This window comes from Rhinoderma darwinii, chromosome 3, assembly GCF_050947455.1.
Source record: "Rhinoderma darwinii isolate aRhiDar2 chromosome 3, aRhiDar2.hap1, whole genome shotgun sequence".
Taxonomy (NCBI): domain Eukaryota; kingdom Metazoa; phylum Chordata; class Amphibia; order Anura; family Rhinodermatidae; genus Rhinoderma; species Rhinoderma darwinii.
The window spans coordinates 36,380,677-36,400,286 of record NC_134689.1 but is presented as its reverse complement, the minus strand read 5'-3'; the positions used below and the strand labels follow the sequence as shown (position 1 = coordinate 36,400,286).

The 19,610-nt window shown below is 35.2% G+C and overlaps 1 protein-coding gene across 15 annotated transcripts in view; it reads left to right on the top strand.

Moving 5' to 3' along the window:
* The window catches only part of LOC142748889 (protocadherin gamma-C5-like), a 352,928-nt gene that overhangs the window by 171,419 nt on the left and 161,899 nt on the right, over window positions 1-19,610 (top strand). The window contains exon 1 of one of the 15 annotated variants that reach the window (XM_075856242.1): window positions 2,651-5,214. The exons of 13 other annotated variants lie outside the window; for them this stretch is intronic. In XM_075856242.1, coding sequence (XP_075712357.1) covers window positions 2,791-5,214 — 2,424 coding nt within the window. In that variant the 5' untranslated portion in view covers window positions 2,651-2,790. Of the gene's footprint in view, window positions 1-2,650; window positions 5,215-14,478; window positions 16,993-19,610 lie in introns of those variants that run through there. One more of the 15 variants, XM_075856249.1, reaches the window with a different exon arrangement.

Here is a 19,610-nt window from a genome sequence, read left to right as displayed (position 1 = left end):
CATCCTCTTTTATGTAATAACCCTCTAAGCCGCAATGCTTTACAACTTACATAGTATAACTATGCAGAATCATATTAGTTGTAAAGCATTGGTGCTCAGACGGTTAACATGATAGAGGATGTTATCTCTACCCACTGTAGCTGAAAGAGCCCTGACAAGCTCCCCCTAAGTAATGGACAGTATTCTACACTACAGATTCATTACAATGGGCTCCATGGGGCTGGATTTCGGTAAGGAGACAACTCAAGTGGTAAAACAAATTTATTATAAAGTTTATAATTTGGAATATAAATTCTAGGTGTATAAGTGGTTAAGATATGTTACACCCTTTTTTTGTACCTGGGTGTCTAAAGTTGTTTGATAGTTTATTTACCTGGGAATTTCCAAAGTATTCACATGTGCCTTTAACCCCTTATTGACCAGCCTATTTTAAACCTTAATGACCAAGCCATTTTTTATGTTTTTCCATCGTCGCATTCCAAGAGCTATAACCTTTTTATTTTTGCGTCTACATAGCTGTATAAGGTCTTGTTTTTTGCGGGACAAGTTGTATTTTTTAATAGCACCATTTTGGAGGACATATTATTTATTGATTAACTTTTATTAACTTTTTTTTGGGGGGAATAGAAAAAAACCTGACATTTTGCCACTCTTTTTCGCGTCTTAAATCTACGCCGTTTACCGTGTGATATAAATAACACAATAACTTTATTCAGCGGGTTGTTACGATTGCAACGATACCAAATTTGTATAGATTTTGTATGTTTTACTACTTTTACACAGTAAAAACGCTTTTTTTTAAAAATTATTAGTTTTTGTGTCTCCATATTTGAAGAGCCGTAACGTTTTAATTTGTTCGCCGATGCGGTTGTGTGAGGGCTTTTTTATTGCGGGAAGACTTGTAGTTTTTATTGGTACCATTTTGGAGTAGATGCGACTTTTTGATCACTTTTTAATCACATTTTTTTTAAGTCAGGATTCACAGAAAACAGCAATTTTTCCATAGTTTTTTATTACATGTTTTACGGCGTTCACTGTGCGGATTAAATAATGTAATAGATTTATAGTTGGGGTCGTTACGGACGCGGCGATACCAAATATGTGTAACTTTTTTACTTTATTTTGTTTTTTTAATAGTAAAGCATTTTGTAAGGGGAAAAGCTGGGTTTTTAATTTTTTTTCACAATTTTTTTTTAATTAACTTTATTAAACTTTTTTTTAACTTTTTACCAGTCCCACTAGGGGACTTTAATATGCAATTCTCCGATCGCTATTATAATACACTGCAATGCTTTTGTATTGCAGTGTATTACTGCCTGTCCGTTTAAAACGGACAGGCATCTGCTAGGTCATGCCTCCGGCATGATCTAGCAGGCATTCGCTTCAGGCAGACCTGGGGGCCTTTATTAGGCCCCCGGCTGCCATTGGAGACACAGACACTAAGCGATCTTATCGCCAGGTGTCGGTGGGATGAGAGGGAGCTCCCTCCCTCTCTCCAAAACCATTCAGATGCGGTGCTCGCTATTGTGCACCGCATCTGAGGGGTTAAACGGGTGAGATCGATACTTATATCGATCTCACACGGCAGAGCAGGGACGCCCCCAGCCCTCAGCTGCCTCTGGCAGCTGAGAGCAGGGAGATTTGACAGCTCCCTGTTCTGTTTACTTTATCCTGATGCAGCGCCGTAAAAAGGCATATGCATCAGAATAAAGCAAATTTTCTATTGATAATGTATTGAAAAGGAACCTGTCATTAGATTTGGAGCCATTAATCTACCAGCATGTGGTTCTGTAGCTGGGGTGAGGTGTGTTCTAAGCCTGCACAATTCGAAACCGGCTGTCTAGGCCAAGGTTAGTAAAATAACTTACAAGTTACTGCGATCAGTCTGGGAGCGGCATCAGGAGCAAGAGTATAGCATACAGGTAGATGAGGATAGTAAAGTACACCTGCGCATGCGGCCGAATCCTCTCCGAGACTCCCATTAGTAACTTGTAAGTTATTATATAAACTATTGCCTAGATGGATGGTTTTGACGTGGGCAGGCTTGGAGCACTAAACCCCAGCTAGATAATGGCATGCTGGTGGCAATAGCTCCAAACCTAGTGACTGGTTCCCTTTAATAATAATAATGATCATCATCTTATTAATAATCATAATAATCATAATAATAATAATAATATATATAAATATGGTTCAGAACATGTTATTTTACTCACAATAATGATATAAAAATATTTAGAATAATTAAGAATATAACTTAAGTTATAAGGTTTGTGCTAATTAAACATAAGGTGAATATGTATGAGGGATTGATTTAGCTTTGATTATGATTATCATTAAAAGGTTTTTTTCTCCATTTTGCTACTAGCTTGCAGTGTTATGAAGGAGTCGTGACTTATCAGAAAAAACTATTCCCTATAGAAGTATTAGATCATTTTTAATACTTTTAAACTTTTATTTAGGAAATTCATTGTTAGAAAACATAGTAAAACATCATAACACAAATATATACATGAAAAATATATCAGTGTTGTAGTTCTTGCATTACACCTCTGAGCGCCGCTGTTTAACCAATAAGCAGAAGAAAACAGAACTAGAGATCCACTGGTATTTCCAATGCTTGCACACATTGCAGCTCTGCAAAAGGAAGCACAGCCATTTTTTGGATTCTCTCTACAGACATTTTGGATATTTATGCTTTTATTTTTGTAAAGAAGGCTTCTTATCTTCACTGCTCGATTACAACTAATCTCTAGACATATTGTTTCTGCGGAAGATATAAAGAGTAAAATGGAACCTCCTACATGGATGTCCTATGAATTCAGATGGCAAGTAATAATTTCTATCTTATTTTCATGGCTGTGTCATTCAGTCTCTGGTCAGATTCATTATTCCATTGTAGAAGAAATGAGGAAAGACTCTGTTATAGCAAATATTGCAGATGACCTTGGATTAGATATTAAGCAGCTCTCATCTAGAAAACTGAGAATTGTATCAGATATTTCAGAGAGATATTTCTATGTAAATCTGGATAATGGAAATCTGTATGTAAAGGACAGAATAGACAGAGAGGCATTGTGTGGGACAGCAGCCTCCTGTTTCTTATCCTTTGATGTTGTGGTTGAAAATCCTTTAAATATATTTGGAGCTAAAATAGAAATTCAGGACATTAATGACAGTTCTCCAAGATTTTTTCATGCGACTTTTACTCTAGAAATGATAGAATCGACTTCAACTGGAACAAGATTTGTTTTACAAGGTGCAGAAGATCCGGATATTGGGTTTAATTCCATACAGACATACAAGCTCAGTGATAACCAGAATTTTATGCTAAGTGAGAAGATCAGCAGTGATGGGAGTAAATCTCCAGAGCTTGTGTTAGAGAAAACTTTAGATCGAGAGACACAGAACATTCAAGAATTAATATTAACAGCTATGGATGGAGGAAATCCTGTAAGATCTGGAACTGCTTTAATAAGGATCATTGTTACTGATGTGAATGATAATTTCCCAATATTCACACAGTCAGTATATAAAGTCAATGTTAGTGAAAATACTCCAGTAAATACTACAATAATACCCTTAAAGGCAACCGATGGAGATGAAGGGGTCAATGGACAGGTCACATATTCTTTTAGTAAAACTTCAGGAAATGTCCATCATACAGGAACATTCAGCATCCACCCTGTGACTGGGGAAATTAAAATAAATGCTAAATTAGATTTTGAACAGATTAGGAATTATGAACTGTCAATCCAAGCCAAAGATGGAGGAGGCCTTGTTTCCCAATGTAAAGTCGTAATAGATGTAATGGATGAGAATGACAATGCTCCTGAGATATCCATCACTTCATTATTTAGTCCCATACCTGAGGATGCTCCACCTGGTACCGTAATTGCTCTTATAAGAGTACGCGATCAAGATTCTGGAGCAAATGGAGAAGTTGACTGTAGAATAATGGAGGATCTATCTTTTAATTTAATATTATCTTCTGGTAGTTATTATAGAATTGTTACTACAAAGTTCATGGACAGAGAGGAGGTACCTACTTATAACATTACCATTTTAACTACAGACAGAGGATCTCCTCCATTTTCTAGTAGAAAGGTGATCACACTGGAGGTATTAGATGTTAATGATAATCCACCAATGTTTACAAAACTTAACTATGTGGCTTATGTACCAGAGAATAATTTACCAGGGGCCTCAGTATACAGTATACAAGCCTCTGATCCAGATGCTGGTGATAACGCTAAAATAGTTTATACAATACTTGGCACTAATCCAGAAGAACTTCCAGCATCTTCATATTTTTCTATCAATATAGAGACTGGAGTCCTCTATGCTCAGCGATCGTTTGATTATGAGCAACGCAAAGAGTTCCAAATCCAGGTATCAGCAAAGGACAATGGATCCCCCTCTATGAGCAGTAATGCCACAATAGTTATCCGTATAGTGGATCAGAATGATAATGTGCCAAAGATCCTGTACCCATCATCAGATAGTAGTGGATCACCTGTGTTTGAGATGGTGCCTTTTGACTCAGAACCGGGTTCTTTAATAACTAAAGTGGTTGCAGTAGATGCAGACTCTGGACACAATGCTTGGCTCTCCTATCATTTCCTACCTTTGTCAGACCCAACTCATTTTCTCATTGATCAAAATACAGGTGAGATCAGGACATCACGTGTCTTCCAAGAGAAGGATATATTGAGCCATAAAGTTGTGGTGATGGTGAAGGACAATGGAGATCCACACCACTCATCAACAGTAACTTTCAATCTTGTTGTTGCCAATAATTTTCAGCAAATACTTCCTAAATTTGCGAATAAAATCAAAGATGAAGATCCCCAGTCTAATTTGCAGTTATACTTGGTGATCACCCTTGCTTTAATCTCATTGCTATTTATTATAACCGTTATGTTGGTAATTTTATCAAAGTGCAAGAAGACCAAGCCCCTTCCAGTCTTTGATGCTTTAAGCTCTAGTTTATATCCTCCTGGCGATCCCAGAATGTTGTCTCAATATCCAAACGGGACTTTGACATTTCCTTATTCTTACAATGTCTGTGTGGCTTTGGATTCAAGTCAAAATGACTTTACTTACATGAAACCAAATCAGGATGTCCCAGTGGATAATCTTATAGATGCGGATGATTCTGGATTTGGGAATGAAAGTGTCAAAGATAATGTGCCACCAAGCAGTCTTTTGGAGGTGAGTTTATGTTCCAATGTTAAAATGGAGAAACTTTTTTTCCACAAATAATATAATGCCAATTTTGAGAAGAACAATCGACTGAAATAACCTGATTTCACTTTACTAACAAAGTATATATACTTATAAATTTATTTATCTAGGTCTACATATCCCTAATTTCATGACTCTTTACATAGTTTTGTGAAATTAGAATGTCTCTTACCTAGGATTGTAAACAATACTTTGTAAATTTCTAATTTTTGTAAATATAAATTTGTAATATGTTTGTTTTCAAATAGTGAAGATTGTTGTTAAAGCGTGACTGCAGGGGGCACCATCCATGAGCCAAGGTCAGAATTTCCCTGACCGTAGAGAGGATGGTATTTTCGAAGATGTACAGTCTTTTCCAAAATGTTCCCTCCAATTTGGGGAGGGGTTGCATCCTTTCACGTTATACCTTATACTACACAAAGGCTAGAGCACCCTTTTATAAAAGCAGATATGATTCTCAAAGAAAATGATGTGTTCTTATTTCTAATCATCAAGGTTTATAATGTCCACCATATTGTAAATATAGAAGTTAAGATTCTAAATTCAAGATCTAATCAGAGGGGTTAAATGGAAAATCTGTAATCTGCAAGGCACTATAGTTATGCCCCTGCATTACTGCTTTGAATTAACACGTTCAAGAGTTTGGATTGTATTTAACAAGTTCTTAATATGTTTGTGTCTACACAAGGTAGGAGATATGCAGATAACAGGAAAACATACTTAATTTATACCATCATTACTGTTTGTTGTTTATGGATGGGACCTAGGATCAAATTGACTGAGAATGAGAATATATAAGTGCTACAAGTGCATGACATTAATTTCTTCCACTGTCTTTTGGGGGGGAAGTCACGAGTGCTCAAGTTTCATATTGCATTTAATAACTGGCGTACTGTATGTGCTAGCATGCTTATTACTCCCATCCCCGAACATATAAACCAGAAAGATGGAGGGAACCGTCGAGACTAATATATTTGAAATGCAGAAATAATGTGTTGCACTAAATACCAAACTCATGTAATATAAGAGAGAAACCGTAACAAGTAATTATTATTACAATCACTAATCTACTTTTAGATTTGCTGATGATTTCATAAGGTTAATAACACCTTGAGGATCATTGAATGTCATAGGTCTATTTAGTTGGTGGATTACGTGATTGAGTAAATAATGTGCTAGGTTTCTGTTGTCTTCTTGCTACATCCTGTTATTGTGCAGGTATGGTGGCATGTTAGTGATAAGAGTAATGTTTGGTGTTTTGTGGTGGTCATATATGACATTTCATTTTTTTTTTTAAACTTTGTCTTAGTTTCTTAATATACTCAGGTATATAATCACCAAAAATATATACATTACTGATTTAATTTTCCTTTGAGCACTTTGTTGAGGTTTTTGAGAGTCTTAATCATGCAGAAAGCTGGAACTGCTTTTCTCAGCCTTTGGGAGGGTCAGCTTGCTTGTCAGTCTATTTCTAACCCTAGAAAAGCCTGTACATTCTGTAATATAAACATGAATATAATATCTTCACAAACATTGTGCTCCCTCTTGGGCTAGGAATAACATTTATTAGCTATCTAATGAATAAGTAAATGCCAGGGGGAAGCAGCTTACAGGACCTGCAGGTACTGTAACAGGGATTTACTAATTTTGTACTGTGATTGGTTACTGTAACCTGAGTGACAAGGGGGCAAGGAGGAGGTTTTGCAGGAAACGGGGAAGTAAAGCATGTTATGTACGGTGCTTGGAACTACTATATCAGAAGAAGAGCTCTGAGAATTGTCTAGTTGTGACATGACACACAAATTATTATAGGCCACTATTACTAGCATGACCTACATGTAAAGGATACAAATTCTGTAATTGATAAAAATAAGGATATACCTGTAAAACTGCAAGTCATAAAGTAAATTTGAAAATTATTTTCCAGAATTTTTTGTATCACTTGTCCTTTTGATCTTCATTTGATTTAACTAACTAGAGTTGCAAACTAGTATATAATGTAGTAATACCTTGTGCCAATACTTCTGCTTAATTCTAATGCATTTTTATCAAATATTCTAAAAAAGCCAGCAGTCCAGAGTATATGCTTGTCCACAATAATACTGCTCCAACTGTTTCTCTACCATTGCTAACACAAAGATTTGATTCATTGATGAATATTTTCATTACACTCTTATTATTAAGGACTTCAAATTACAAAGTAAGCCTGAGTAGAAATGTCCCAAACTATTTAAATACATCCTAGTTAGATGTTTCATATACAACACTCTTGAAGGTATTAAAGGAACACTCTAGGAAAAATTTATACACCGTGTTATGCCTAGTGCAGGGCCTAAAGGGGTGATTTATAACTATCTTTGGTGTTCTTTGAATCCCTAAATCATGAACCAACCCCTCAGACCCTGCACTTGACATAAAAAAGTATATCAGTTTGTCCTTTAAGCTATTTCTTCTCCCCAATGAAAAAAGCAACATACACTTGAGGCAATTGTTGAATTGCCCATTTACCCACAAGAAGACAGTTACAAGAAGCCAGAACATCCATCAGTTATATCATAGCTTCAATATGAACTATAAAGAACCTCATAGCTCCTTGTACTTGTTTATTAACTAGAGAAAATATTTTCTATAATTTATTTCCTAAATGGATACATATATATTATAATCATTAGTTCATCATCAGAGTAACTTTGTTAGTGTCGGTCTCCCATTATCGTTCTAAAATTCATCTCAGAATATCTTTGTGCACAACAATTAGTAACAAATATTATAACAAATATTTATAGGAAGTTATGGCATCTCACGACTTATATTCATCTAAGTCCATAGCTGTTCACAGCACTGAATATTTACATACATATCTCTAAAAAAAAAAATCCTGATAACGTATACAAATATTTATAAAATGTTGAAATGTTTATATTACAATTAAATATGTTTTCATAAATAAAAATATATTTTTAAAACTATAGAAAATAAAAACATTTAAAAATATGACACTAATAATGAACATGGAAACAATTTCAGTACTGCAGTTCCTCACTTTCACCTCAGAGCGCCGCTGTTTAACCAATAAGGAGAAGAATACAGAACTGGAGATCCACTGGTATGTACTTTACTCACACACATTGCAGATCTGCACAGGAAGACACAGCCATATTCTGGATTTATTCTACACAAAATACAGGATATTTAATACTGGATTGCTGGATTTCTACTGTCAATTAACTACAATATACTATTTATATTCTATGCTACTGGATTCTATATGCTGACTATCCAAAGGAATATAAAACATAAGATTTTGAGTATGGCTGAGATGCAACATCATTTACAGAAATACAAAGGACTCAGATGGCAAGTAACAATTTCTATCTTATTTTCTTGGCTGTGTCATTCAGTCTCTGGTCAGATTCATTATTCCATTGTAGAAGAAATGAGGAAAGACTGTTATAGCAAATATTGCAGATGACCTTGGGTTAGATATTAAGCAGCTCTCATCTAGAAAACTGCAAATTCTATCCCAAATTTCAGAGAGATATTTCTATGTCAGTCTGGAAAATGGAAATCTGTATATTAAGGACAGGATAGACAGAGAGACATTGTGTGGGACAGCAGCTTCATGTTACCTAACATTTGATGCTGTGGTTGAGAAACCATTTAATGTCTTCAAAGTGACAGTAGAAATTCAGGATATTAATGATAATTCTCCTAGATTTTTTCATGAAACATTTACAATGGAAATGATAGAATTAACTACACCTGGGACAAGATTAGCTTTACAAAATGCAGAAGATCCAGATATTGGTCTTAATTCTATACAATCCTACAAGCTCAGTGACAACCAGTATTTTACACTGAATGAGAAGGTCAGCAATGATGGGAGTAAATCTCCAGAGCTTGTGTTAGAGAAACCTTTAGATCGAGAGGCCCAAAATATCCACAAATTATTATTAACAGCTATGGATGGAGGAAATCCTGTGAGATCTGGTACCACATTATTAAGGATAATTGTTACAGATGCAAATGATAATGTACCTATATTTACTCATGAAGTATATAAAGTTAGTGCAAACGAAAATATACCAATCAATACTACAATTATTACAGTGAATGCTACGGATAGAGATGAGGGTGTAAATGCGCAGATCTCATATTCCTTCAGTAAAACATCAGGCAATGTCCATCATACAGGAATGTTCAGCATTCATCCTATAAGTGGTGAAGTTAAAACCAACAAACCATTAGATTTTGAAGCAGTAAGAAACTATGAGCTTTCTATACAAGCCAAAGATGGAGGAGGCTTTGTTGCCCATTGCAAATTATTGATAGAAGTAACAGATGTGAATGACAATGCTCCTGAGATATACATCACTTCACTATCTACTCCTATTCCTGAGGACTCTCTACCTGGTACCGTAATCGCTCTCATAAGAGTCCATGATCAAGATTCTGGAGCAAATGGAGAAGTTGACTGTAAACTTATGGAAGAAATAATCTTCAATTTGATCTTAACATCTGATAGTTATTATAGAATTGTAACTGCAAATTTCGTGGACAGAGAAAAGGAATCTACTTACAACATAACTATATTAGCTACTGACAGAGGATCTCGTTCACTTTCTAGCAGAAAATCCATCACTTTGGAGGTATCTGATATTAATGACAATCCACCAATATTTACAAAATCGACTTTTATTGCCTATTTACCAGAAAACAATTTACCGGGAGTTTCAATTTATGGTGTCCAAGCCTCAGATCCAGATACTGGAGACAATGCTAAAATTATTTACACAATTTTCAACATTGTGGCGGAAGATCTACCAATATCATCTTATCTCTCCATAAATATAGAGACTGGAGATCTCTATGCTCAAAGATCATTTGACTATGAGAAGCACAAAGAGTTTGTGGTACAAGTAACTGCTACAGACAATGGATCCCCCTCTCTGAGCAGCAATGCAACATTAATTATCCGTATAGTGGATCAGAATGATAATGCGCCAAGGATCTTGTACCCATCACCAGATAGTAGTGGGCCGGCTGTGTTTGAGATGGTGCCTTTTGCATCTGAACCAGGTTCATTAATAACTAAGGTGGTGGCAGTGGATCTGGACTCTGGACATAATGCTTGGCTCTCTTATGACTTTTTGCGAGTATCGGACTCATCTTATTTTACCATTAATCATCAAACAGGTGAAATAAGAACATTCCGTATGTTTCAAGAAAAGGATACCTTGAATCATAAGGTTGTGGTTATGGTGAAGGACAATGGAGTTCCTTTACTCTCAGCTTCAGTCACAGTTAGTCTTGTTATTGGAGATAATTTCCAACAGGTTATTCCAAAATTTAACAATGAAATCAGTGAAGATCCTCAATCTAATTTGCAGTTTTATTTGGTCATCTCTTTGGCACTCATCTCCTTGCTATTTATTGTAACTGTCCTACTGGTAATTATTTCAAAATGCAAAGAACAAAAACCTGTTCCAGAATTTGGATCTCTAAGGACAAACCTCTATCCGCCAATTGATCCCAGAATTCTTTCCTGGTATAGTGATGGCTCACTACCTCTACCCAACTCATACAATGTTTGCGTGGCTTTGGATTCTTGTGAAAATGACTTCACTTATATGAAATCCAAACAAGAAGTACCAGTGGAGAATCTTATTGATGCAGATGATTCAGGGCTTGAAAATGAGACTTTGAAAGACACCACTAATGGTTGTATGCAGGTGAGTGTAAACTATATGATCTGGAATCACTAGATCATTTGCTTTAAAATTTTCTTTTTATGGATACTTCTCTGACAACCACGTTTTGGCTTTAACAGGGGGTGCAGGGTAAATACAACACACTACTATTTGCCATAATCCTGTAGAGTAGACGAGTGATACAAAACTCAATGCATAACTCCCCAAAGAATGGTGCATGCTATATTTATATGAAAAATAGAATATATATTGCATTACTGCATTCGTCATCTCCATTTATTGTGAAGTTCAATGCAATCTACAGTTGGGACTGGCATCGGCACAAGACAATCCCCCACAGATGATGGGGCCCACTGTGGTTATCGGGGTAGACATGCTGTATGCTTGAAAAGGAGGGGTCTGCTTGGACAAGGGCCCCTCATACACCTGTAGTTCACCCTGTCTATAGTGTTGCTGTCTGCAAGTAGCCAATCAGGGCTGTACAACAATATTTAATGGGATTATTGATATGGGAATGTCTGGAAAAATGGAAGTCTCTATGATCACTATTTTATCTCATGTACCTAAATTCTTATAGACAGCAGAAAAATTTTATGTATATATCTACATATATATAGATATATATATATTTATATATCTATCTATCTATATCTATATATATATCTATATATATATATATATATATATATATAGATATATATATATATATATATATATATATATATATATGTATATATATATATATATATATATATATATATATATATATATTAATCTAAGGAACTAATATAGTACTTATTTTTTTATAACCTTTGCAATTTAGATTGTGTACTTTAAAGGAGTATTCCGGTTTCATCAAATAAATGGTATTCTTTGTATAATGAATGAATGAATTTTCCAATATACAGTATTTTCTCTATCAATTCCTTACAGTTTTGTCCTGGTCATGTAGTGATCACACAGGTGCACTGCTCTTAAGAAGACAGAGGTCTGATAACTGTACTGTAACTGTAATGGGACAGGCACCTGTGTGATCATCACATGACAGGACAGTTTTTTATCCACTGGAAGTAAATAATGACGGTTCCTATTGAATGACAGCAAGCAGAGATCTTTAAAACAGTGAGCAATTGATTGCTATGGTAAAGAACTAGACTAGACTGACTCTAACCCTGATTTACATTGGCGTTATTCACTTAGTTGTGTGAAAATTAAAAATACTACAATTTTATTTTACCTTCGTACATTTTTTTGTTTCTCTTCATTGTCTAGGAGTCTGTATATTAATTAACAAGGTTGTGCGAAATATGGTTTTCTGTTGTGATATAAGAAAGGATAGTGATGAAATTGTGAATATTAGAAAAACGAAGTGGTTTACAGTATATTTAAATATAGGCTATGTTTATTGGTATATTTTTTATATAAGGAGTACATGTTTGCTGTGTTTATCTATAAATTAGTAAGATTTACTCAATGTAATACCTATGGAACTGATACCTGTTCTCAGGAACGGATGCAGGGTCTGTATGGCCCACAATATATTACTTAGGCAATACTATATTTTCCTCTGACTACTGCATATGGTTGAGTATCGTCACTCCACCTCTTTGGTTGTTAGCTTCTTTAGCTTTACCTTGATCTGCTATGGTACTTTTTACTATAAAATGTATTTATATCCAGTAATATGTGTTATCTTACTTTTATCTTCTTTTCATTGATTTGACCTTCTAACTATTATGTGAATATGTTTACTCTCTTTTGAAAATATTCTATATTTGGAAGATTTTTCAATGTTTTAAATGGCATTGATTTTCCCTATAGGAACTGGTCAATTTCTCTATTCCTGATCTTGAGTAGTAACATGTGGATAATGTTCTTCTGCATAAAGATTTTCAACTCACTGTAAATTTTACTAATACATATTTTGATTTGTCATTCTACATTGGACTCCACACTCCACACTTCTACTGAAGTAATTTATATATCATAACTATGTGAAAAAACAAGTAAAAATTGAAAATTTTGTTTAAATCTCTAAAGCCAGCCTTACATATTATATAATAAGCGTTTATCCAACAACTATCTCCTTCAACCGCCCCTAAACATGCAGTGAGAAAGAGGAATAAACTGCTGCTAGATGCTTCTGGCTTTGGCTTAGCATCTGTGGCAACAAATGTTCAGACATATTTGAATCCAACATGCCTGGTCATTCTTTCACCCAATATCTGCTGTTGGGGGAATGTCTGGAGGCCACATACATCTTAGATTCTGTTTGGCCAACTTTGGTCTATTGTGTTTTACCAGCTAAGGAGATGCCCTTGCTTTGGTCATATGCTCAAGCTCAAACATAATTTTTAAGTTTTAATAGAGAGATAGATAGATAGATAGATAGATAGATAGATAGATAGATAGATAGATAGATAGATAGATAGATAGATAGATAGATAGATAGATAGATAGATAGATAGATAGATAGATAGATAGATAGATAGAAAACGGGCTAACTTTATAAATACATTGTTGAAGTTACTTTGTATAAAACCTAAGTTACAGCCTGTGGTGTAGTCCAGAGCTGCAGTCACAGTTCTGCTAGTTGCTACTGGTACAAGTCGACAGTTTGTTGACAGACACACCCCTGAGCTGAGTTCTTACAATGTAATACTCTAGGCTGCCCTGTATTTTAGGGAAGGTAGTTTTTTGTTTGTTTGTTTTGCATTCTTTTCATCTATTTGTATAATCTATAGTGCAAAAAATAAAGGCTGCAAATATAGTGTCAGTCTTAGGGCCACCAGAGGAAATTTTTCAGAAGGCTACCCTGTAGTTATATATAACAGATACAAATACACTTTTATTTGCATTATCGTGAAAATGTCATCAATAAGCACGATGCAGTTATGGTATAAGCCAAATAAGTTATAAACCCCAACATCAAGTAGACTCTCAGCTTAAGAAAGGGTCAACCTGCTATTATGTCAGAACCTAGGCCTACTAGAGGATAACCAGTTCAAACCTGCAAACTATGGGAGCGAGTTCTGCACAGACAGGAGCAAGGGGTGCTGTGACTCTGAAGCTATGTCTCTGATAATAACTATCTATTTTTGCTTGTAGTATTTATGTTTTTACTTTGTTTTTATGTAAGGTCTTCGATTGCTATTACCTATTTGTGAATAGTTTTTATATACTTACTCCTACTTCTTCTGTAGGTGGGGAGGGCAGCATATATAATCATTTGCAATTTTACATAACAGAAGTCTAGAAACTGCAGTCAAAGAATTGTTTTTGTAATAAATAAAACCGTTTCTTTCAAGAAAAAGTGTCATGCTTTAACCAAGTTAATACTGTAGTTGTAACATTTAAAAAAAAAAAAATTATCCATTGGTGCTGCAGTACCCTACTTTTGCCTCAGAGCGCCGCTGTTTACCAAGAAGGAAAAGAGATTGGCTGTCTAGAAAAGCTCGACTAGAGAAACACAGTGCATAATTGCATGAAGGAATATAAGCCATTTCTGCATAGGATGTGCCTGCTGCTGGTTGCATGAGGAGGAAAGCTTGAGATATTTTTTTCAACTGGATTACATACACAAAAGAGGATTTCACTATCTCAAAAAAGTACAGGAATGAAAATGGAGCCAAATCAGAAAAAACAAGGACTTAGATGGCAAGTAATATTTCCCTTCTTATTTTCCTGGCTGTGTTATTCAGTCTCTGGTCAGATTCATTATTCCATTAATGAAGAATTAAGAAAAGGTTCTATTGTTGGAAATTTAGCAAAGGATCTGGCACTAAGAATTAATGAGCTATCAAATCGCAAATTACGTATTGTTTCTCGTGTTTCTGATAAATATTTTAATGTAAATCTGGATAATGGAAACCTATACATTGCTGATAGGATAGACAGGGAGACATTGTGTGAAGCTGCAGATGATTGTGTCCTTACATTTGATGCTGTGGTGGAAAATCCCTTAAATGTCTTCAGTGTGAAGATTGATATTCAGGATATAAATGACAATCCTCCTACATTTGTCCATGACAAAATTAGAATAGAAATGGGTGAAGCAAGCTCCACAGGAAGAAGGTTTGTTTTGCAAAAAGCAGAAGATTTGGATGTTGGCATCAATTCCCTGATAAGCTACAGACTCAGTTCAAATGAATATTTTAGGTTGGGAGAAGAGACAGGCATGGATGGCAATGTATTTCCAGAACTAGTTCTAGAGAAGTCCTTAGATCGGGAGGCAGAAAGCATCTATGAACTGACTTTGACTGCTGTGGATGGTGGAAATCCTAAACAAACAGGAACAATGATGATAATGGTGGTTGTTACGGATTTTAATGATAATGTTCCTATTTTTACTCAAAATATATACAAAGTATCTGTGAAAGAAAATATACCGGTAAATTCTACAATTCTGCAGGTCAGTGCAAGTGATAAAGATGAAGGTGTCAATGCTCAAATCACATATTCATTTAGTACCACAGCAAATAATATACTTCAGACATTTATTATAAATCCTAATAATGGAGAGATTAAAACAAAAAAACATTTAGATTATGAAGTGATGAAGAATTATGAAGTTTCTGTACAAGCAAAAGATGGAGGAGGCCTTGCTGCTCATGCCAAGGTTTTAATAGAAGTAATAGATGAAAATGACAATGCTCCTGAGATATCCATTACTTCAATATCAACCCCTGTAGCTGAGGACTCCACATTGGGCACAGTGGTAGCACTGCTTGAAATTCGTGATCAAGACTCAGGAGAAAATGGAGAAGTTCAATGTATTATTCCAAGTGATGTGCCATTTCAAGTAGTGTCATCAGCAAGTCACTTCTACAAAATTGTAACAAAAAGTAGTCTAGATAGAGAAAAGATCCCATCCTACAACATCACAATACAAGCCTCAGACAAAGGTTCTCCTGAAATGACTTCTAGAAAAGTCATCCAACTGCAAATATCAGATGTCAATGACAATGCCCCAGTGTTTGAGAAATTTACTTATACTGCATTTGTACCAGAAAATAATGCCCAGGGAGCTTCGATATTCAGTATTCAAGCAAGAGATAAGGACAGTGGAGACAATGCTAAAGTATTTTATTCAATATCCAGTTTAAATAAGGAAGCGACTCCATTGTCTAACTATATATCTATTAATCCAGTAACCGGAGTGATTTATGCACAACAGTCATTTGATTATGAGCAGTATAAAGAATTTAATATCAAAATCAATGCTAAAGACAATGGATCTCCATCATTAAATGGTAGTACCACATTACGAATTTCTATAGTAGACCAGAATGATAATTCACCTGTCATTCTGTATCCATCACCAGTGGTTGATAGTCCAACATTTGAGATGGTAGCTTGGACCTCTGAACAAGGATCTTTAGTATCTAAAGTGGTGGCAGTGGACGCTGACTCTGGACACAATGCCTGGTTGTCTTACTTTTTACAATCTTCAGAGCCATCACTCTTCACTATTGACCAACAAACAGGAGAGATAAGGACTCTAAGGATTTTTCAAGAAAAAGACACACTTAAACATGGAATTGTGGTTCTAGTGAAAGACAATGGATTTCCATCCCGCTCAGCTTCAGTCACTCTTAATCTTGTGGTTGCTAATAATTTTCAACAAGTTCTTCCTGAATTAAACAGTCATTCTAATAAAATAGAGCCACAGTCCAACTTACAAGTCTACTTGGTTATAGCACTGGCATTGATTTCCTTTCTATTCATTTTGACGGTGATCTTTGCCGTCATCTCCAAGTACAGACAGTCTAAAGATTGCACAACTTTGGGATCTATGAGTACAAGCTTATATCCACAGATAGATCCAAGATTTATTACTCAGCTTACAAATGGCACATTACCACTTCCATATTCCTATGATGTTTGTGTAACTCTGGATTCAAGAGAACAGGAATTTGCCTTCCTAAAACCTCAGCACAATGTTCCTGTGGATAGTCTAATAGATGCTGATGATTCAGGAATTGGAAATGAAAGTTTAAACAACTGTCCAGCTGTAGAAAATCTCATGCCACAGGTATGTTTTATAGTTTTATATTTTTTTCTATGTTGGTAGCCCCAGAAAAATATTGTTGGGTTGTTTTCCTCTAGTATATTCCGTCTTGTAAAGAGGAGTCAAGTTTTTCTAGTTTTTCTGATTCTAGAATGGTAATGAAGCAAAGATACAGAATCTTCAGGGTCATCATCCTGAATAAATATGTTGTACTCTCCAAAAGCCAGAACACAACTAGGTCAAATTGAAGTGAATTAGTGGTTAGCAGTTGTTGTATTTTCTGTGTTGCTTGTCAGTAGGCACGTGCCATTGGAGTTTGGTTGTCATATTGTTGTGGCTAGCACTTGCTCTAGCTTAAAGACTATGCAAACCTTTGAACACTATTGTATTATAGTGTTTTTAGTGCAACTTTATTAGTGTTTTTAATTAAAAAAAATTTTTGCTTTTTGAGATACAGCTTCTATGTATCCTGGACACATAGAAGCTGCATCTTGCGCTGAAACCTGAATCCGTCAATTCAGCGGGACTGACGACTTTGATGACAGCAGGTCCTGGGTGTGTCTGACACACAACATCCAGCTGTTATCGATCACATCTAAGTTCTGACGTGATGGATTCGGATTTCAGCGCAAGATACAGCTTCTATGTATTCAGTATACATAGAAGCTGTATCCCAAATAGTAAATTTTTTTATAATTAAAACCAATTACAAAGTTGTATCAAACACTATAATACACGGTTTTAGTGGGCAGGGGGGGGGGGGATTGAAAGTTTTGCATAGCTTTTAAGCCTAGTAGATCACAGTAGGTATTCTCTAGAATGGCAGCATTCCGTTTAGCAAAAGTTTCGGTAAATTTGCACTGACCAAAAGCAGAATATTATTATTTTTTGCCTCTAGATTAACTTTGAAATTCATAGATGGTGGGGAAAGCTCTAATCTCACTTTATGTAGATTAACAAATTAAAATCTGTCCTTCACTTGCATTGTTCAATAAAAATGTGGGTTAGTAAGAAGAAAAATATTTGGGAAATCAAAACCTCAAAATAAAGAGTTATTATATTTTTTAAGAACATTAATAACCATATATTAGATATATGTAGAATACTGTATATACTGTATGCTACAGAACTTGAAATCAGATCAATTTCTATTGTTATTGGATGAATTATGATGACTTAGATGTAAACCTCAAATCTCTATTAATATATAATAATATATAAAAGCTCATTAACTGCTATTAGACAAAATGCTTAGAGAAAAAGTAAAAATTGGCAATTTACTGTCAGTCATTCAGCAATGCCAAACCTGTTACACTGTGTAGATATTGTTAAACAAGAGCCATGTCATTAGGAATGCTGGTTTAAAATATAATTTGCATATTGGGTTAATTTGCTTAAGATTTTAGCATTTCAGAGTAGTCTTCTTTCCTCTGCTCAGATACTATCTACAAATATAGTGCAGGAAACATACTTATTTTCATATATTGCCTTATTATAATGAATGCATTTTCAAAAAGTGAGTTTTAATGGCTGTTTAATATTTATGACCTATCCTTTGGACTGGTCAAAAAGGTTTAATTGTTGGGAGTCCGACCTCCAGGGGGCCCTGAGGACCAGCACAACGAAGTGCTCCTGTGTGCCGTTTGCTCCCTCTATTGTTTATGCAGGCACATCGGCTCGTCTGTACGGGCCTCAGTGTCTGGTACTGCAACTACAGACACAGCCGTCCAAACAGACCCTTGATAAGGAAAAGCTACCTATGTTAAAGTCTCAGAATCCCACCAAGGAAGCTACTGGTGAAACTAAGGTTGAGTAATATCTCAATATAATCACTTTAAAAAGTCAATAATTTACCTGAATATAAAGGAAGTAATATTGCATTAGATATCAAAGTCTACTTAGGCATTTTCAACCCATCTACTGCCATCTTACATGTTTGTATAAGACTCTAAAACAATGATATTAACAAGTGGTGACCAGTAATGCCTTTGTTTCAAGAATTGCATAAAAAAAGAAAAGTGTGCCTTAATGGCGTTTTAAACAATTCATGACTTATAGCCGTATAACCAGAGTAAAAAAATGTGTTTCTATTGGATACATTCTATGCAGCGCATGTACATGCATGTATAGGGAACGGAGTGGCACTTTCATACCACCTCACCCTTTTCTAGGCAGGAACATCTTTATTTAAGACTTGAAGGCATGAAGAGTCTGGAATCTGCAAAAGTGAGAAAATCTGTATTAGGTAAATGCTAAGAAAACTAGTGATGTCACCATGACATCACTTTGAGTCTTTTACAGTAGATATAACAAATTTTATCGTTAGTAGACATTGAGCACATGCGCTCTAACTAAAGTTATAAGTATACCAAAGTTAAACCAAAGATTTTATTATGTTAAGTTCTGTAGGAGTCAGATATGAATTATAAAATGCAATATAAGCATGCAACAGAATGTCAGCTATCCACTGTTGTTGTACAGTCAACACCATATTATACATCACACAATGTACTTATTGCTGGTGAAATCATAAGCAAAAGTTGACTTTTTTACAAAGAGTGCACATATGGAGGGCACTTTTTTCTGAATGGGGAACTTGTTTTTTTTTTAGAACTTCTTTAAAGTTTGATCTAGTATTTTAG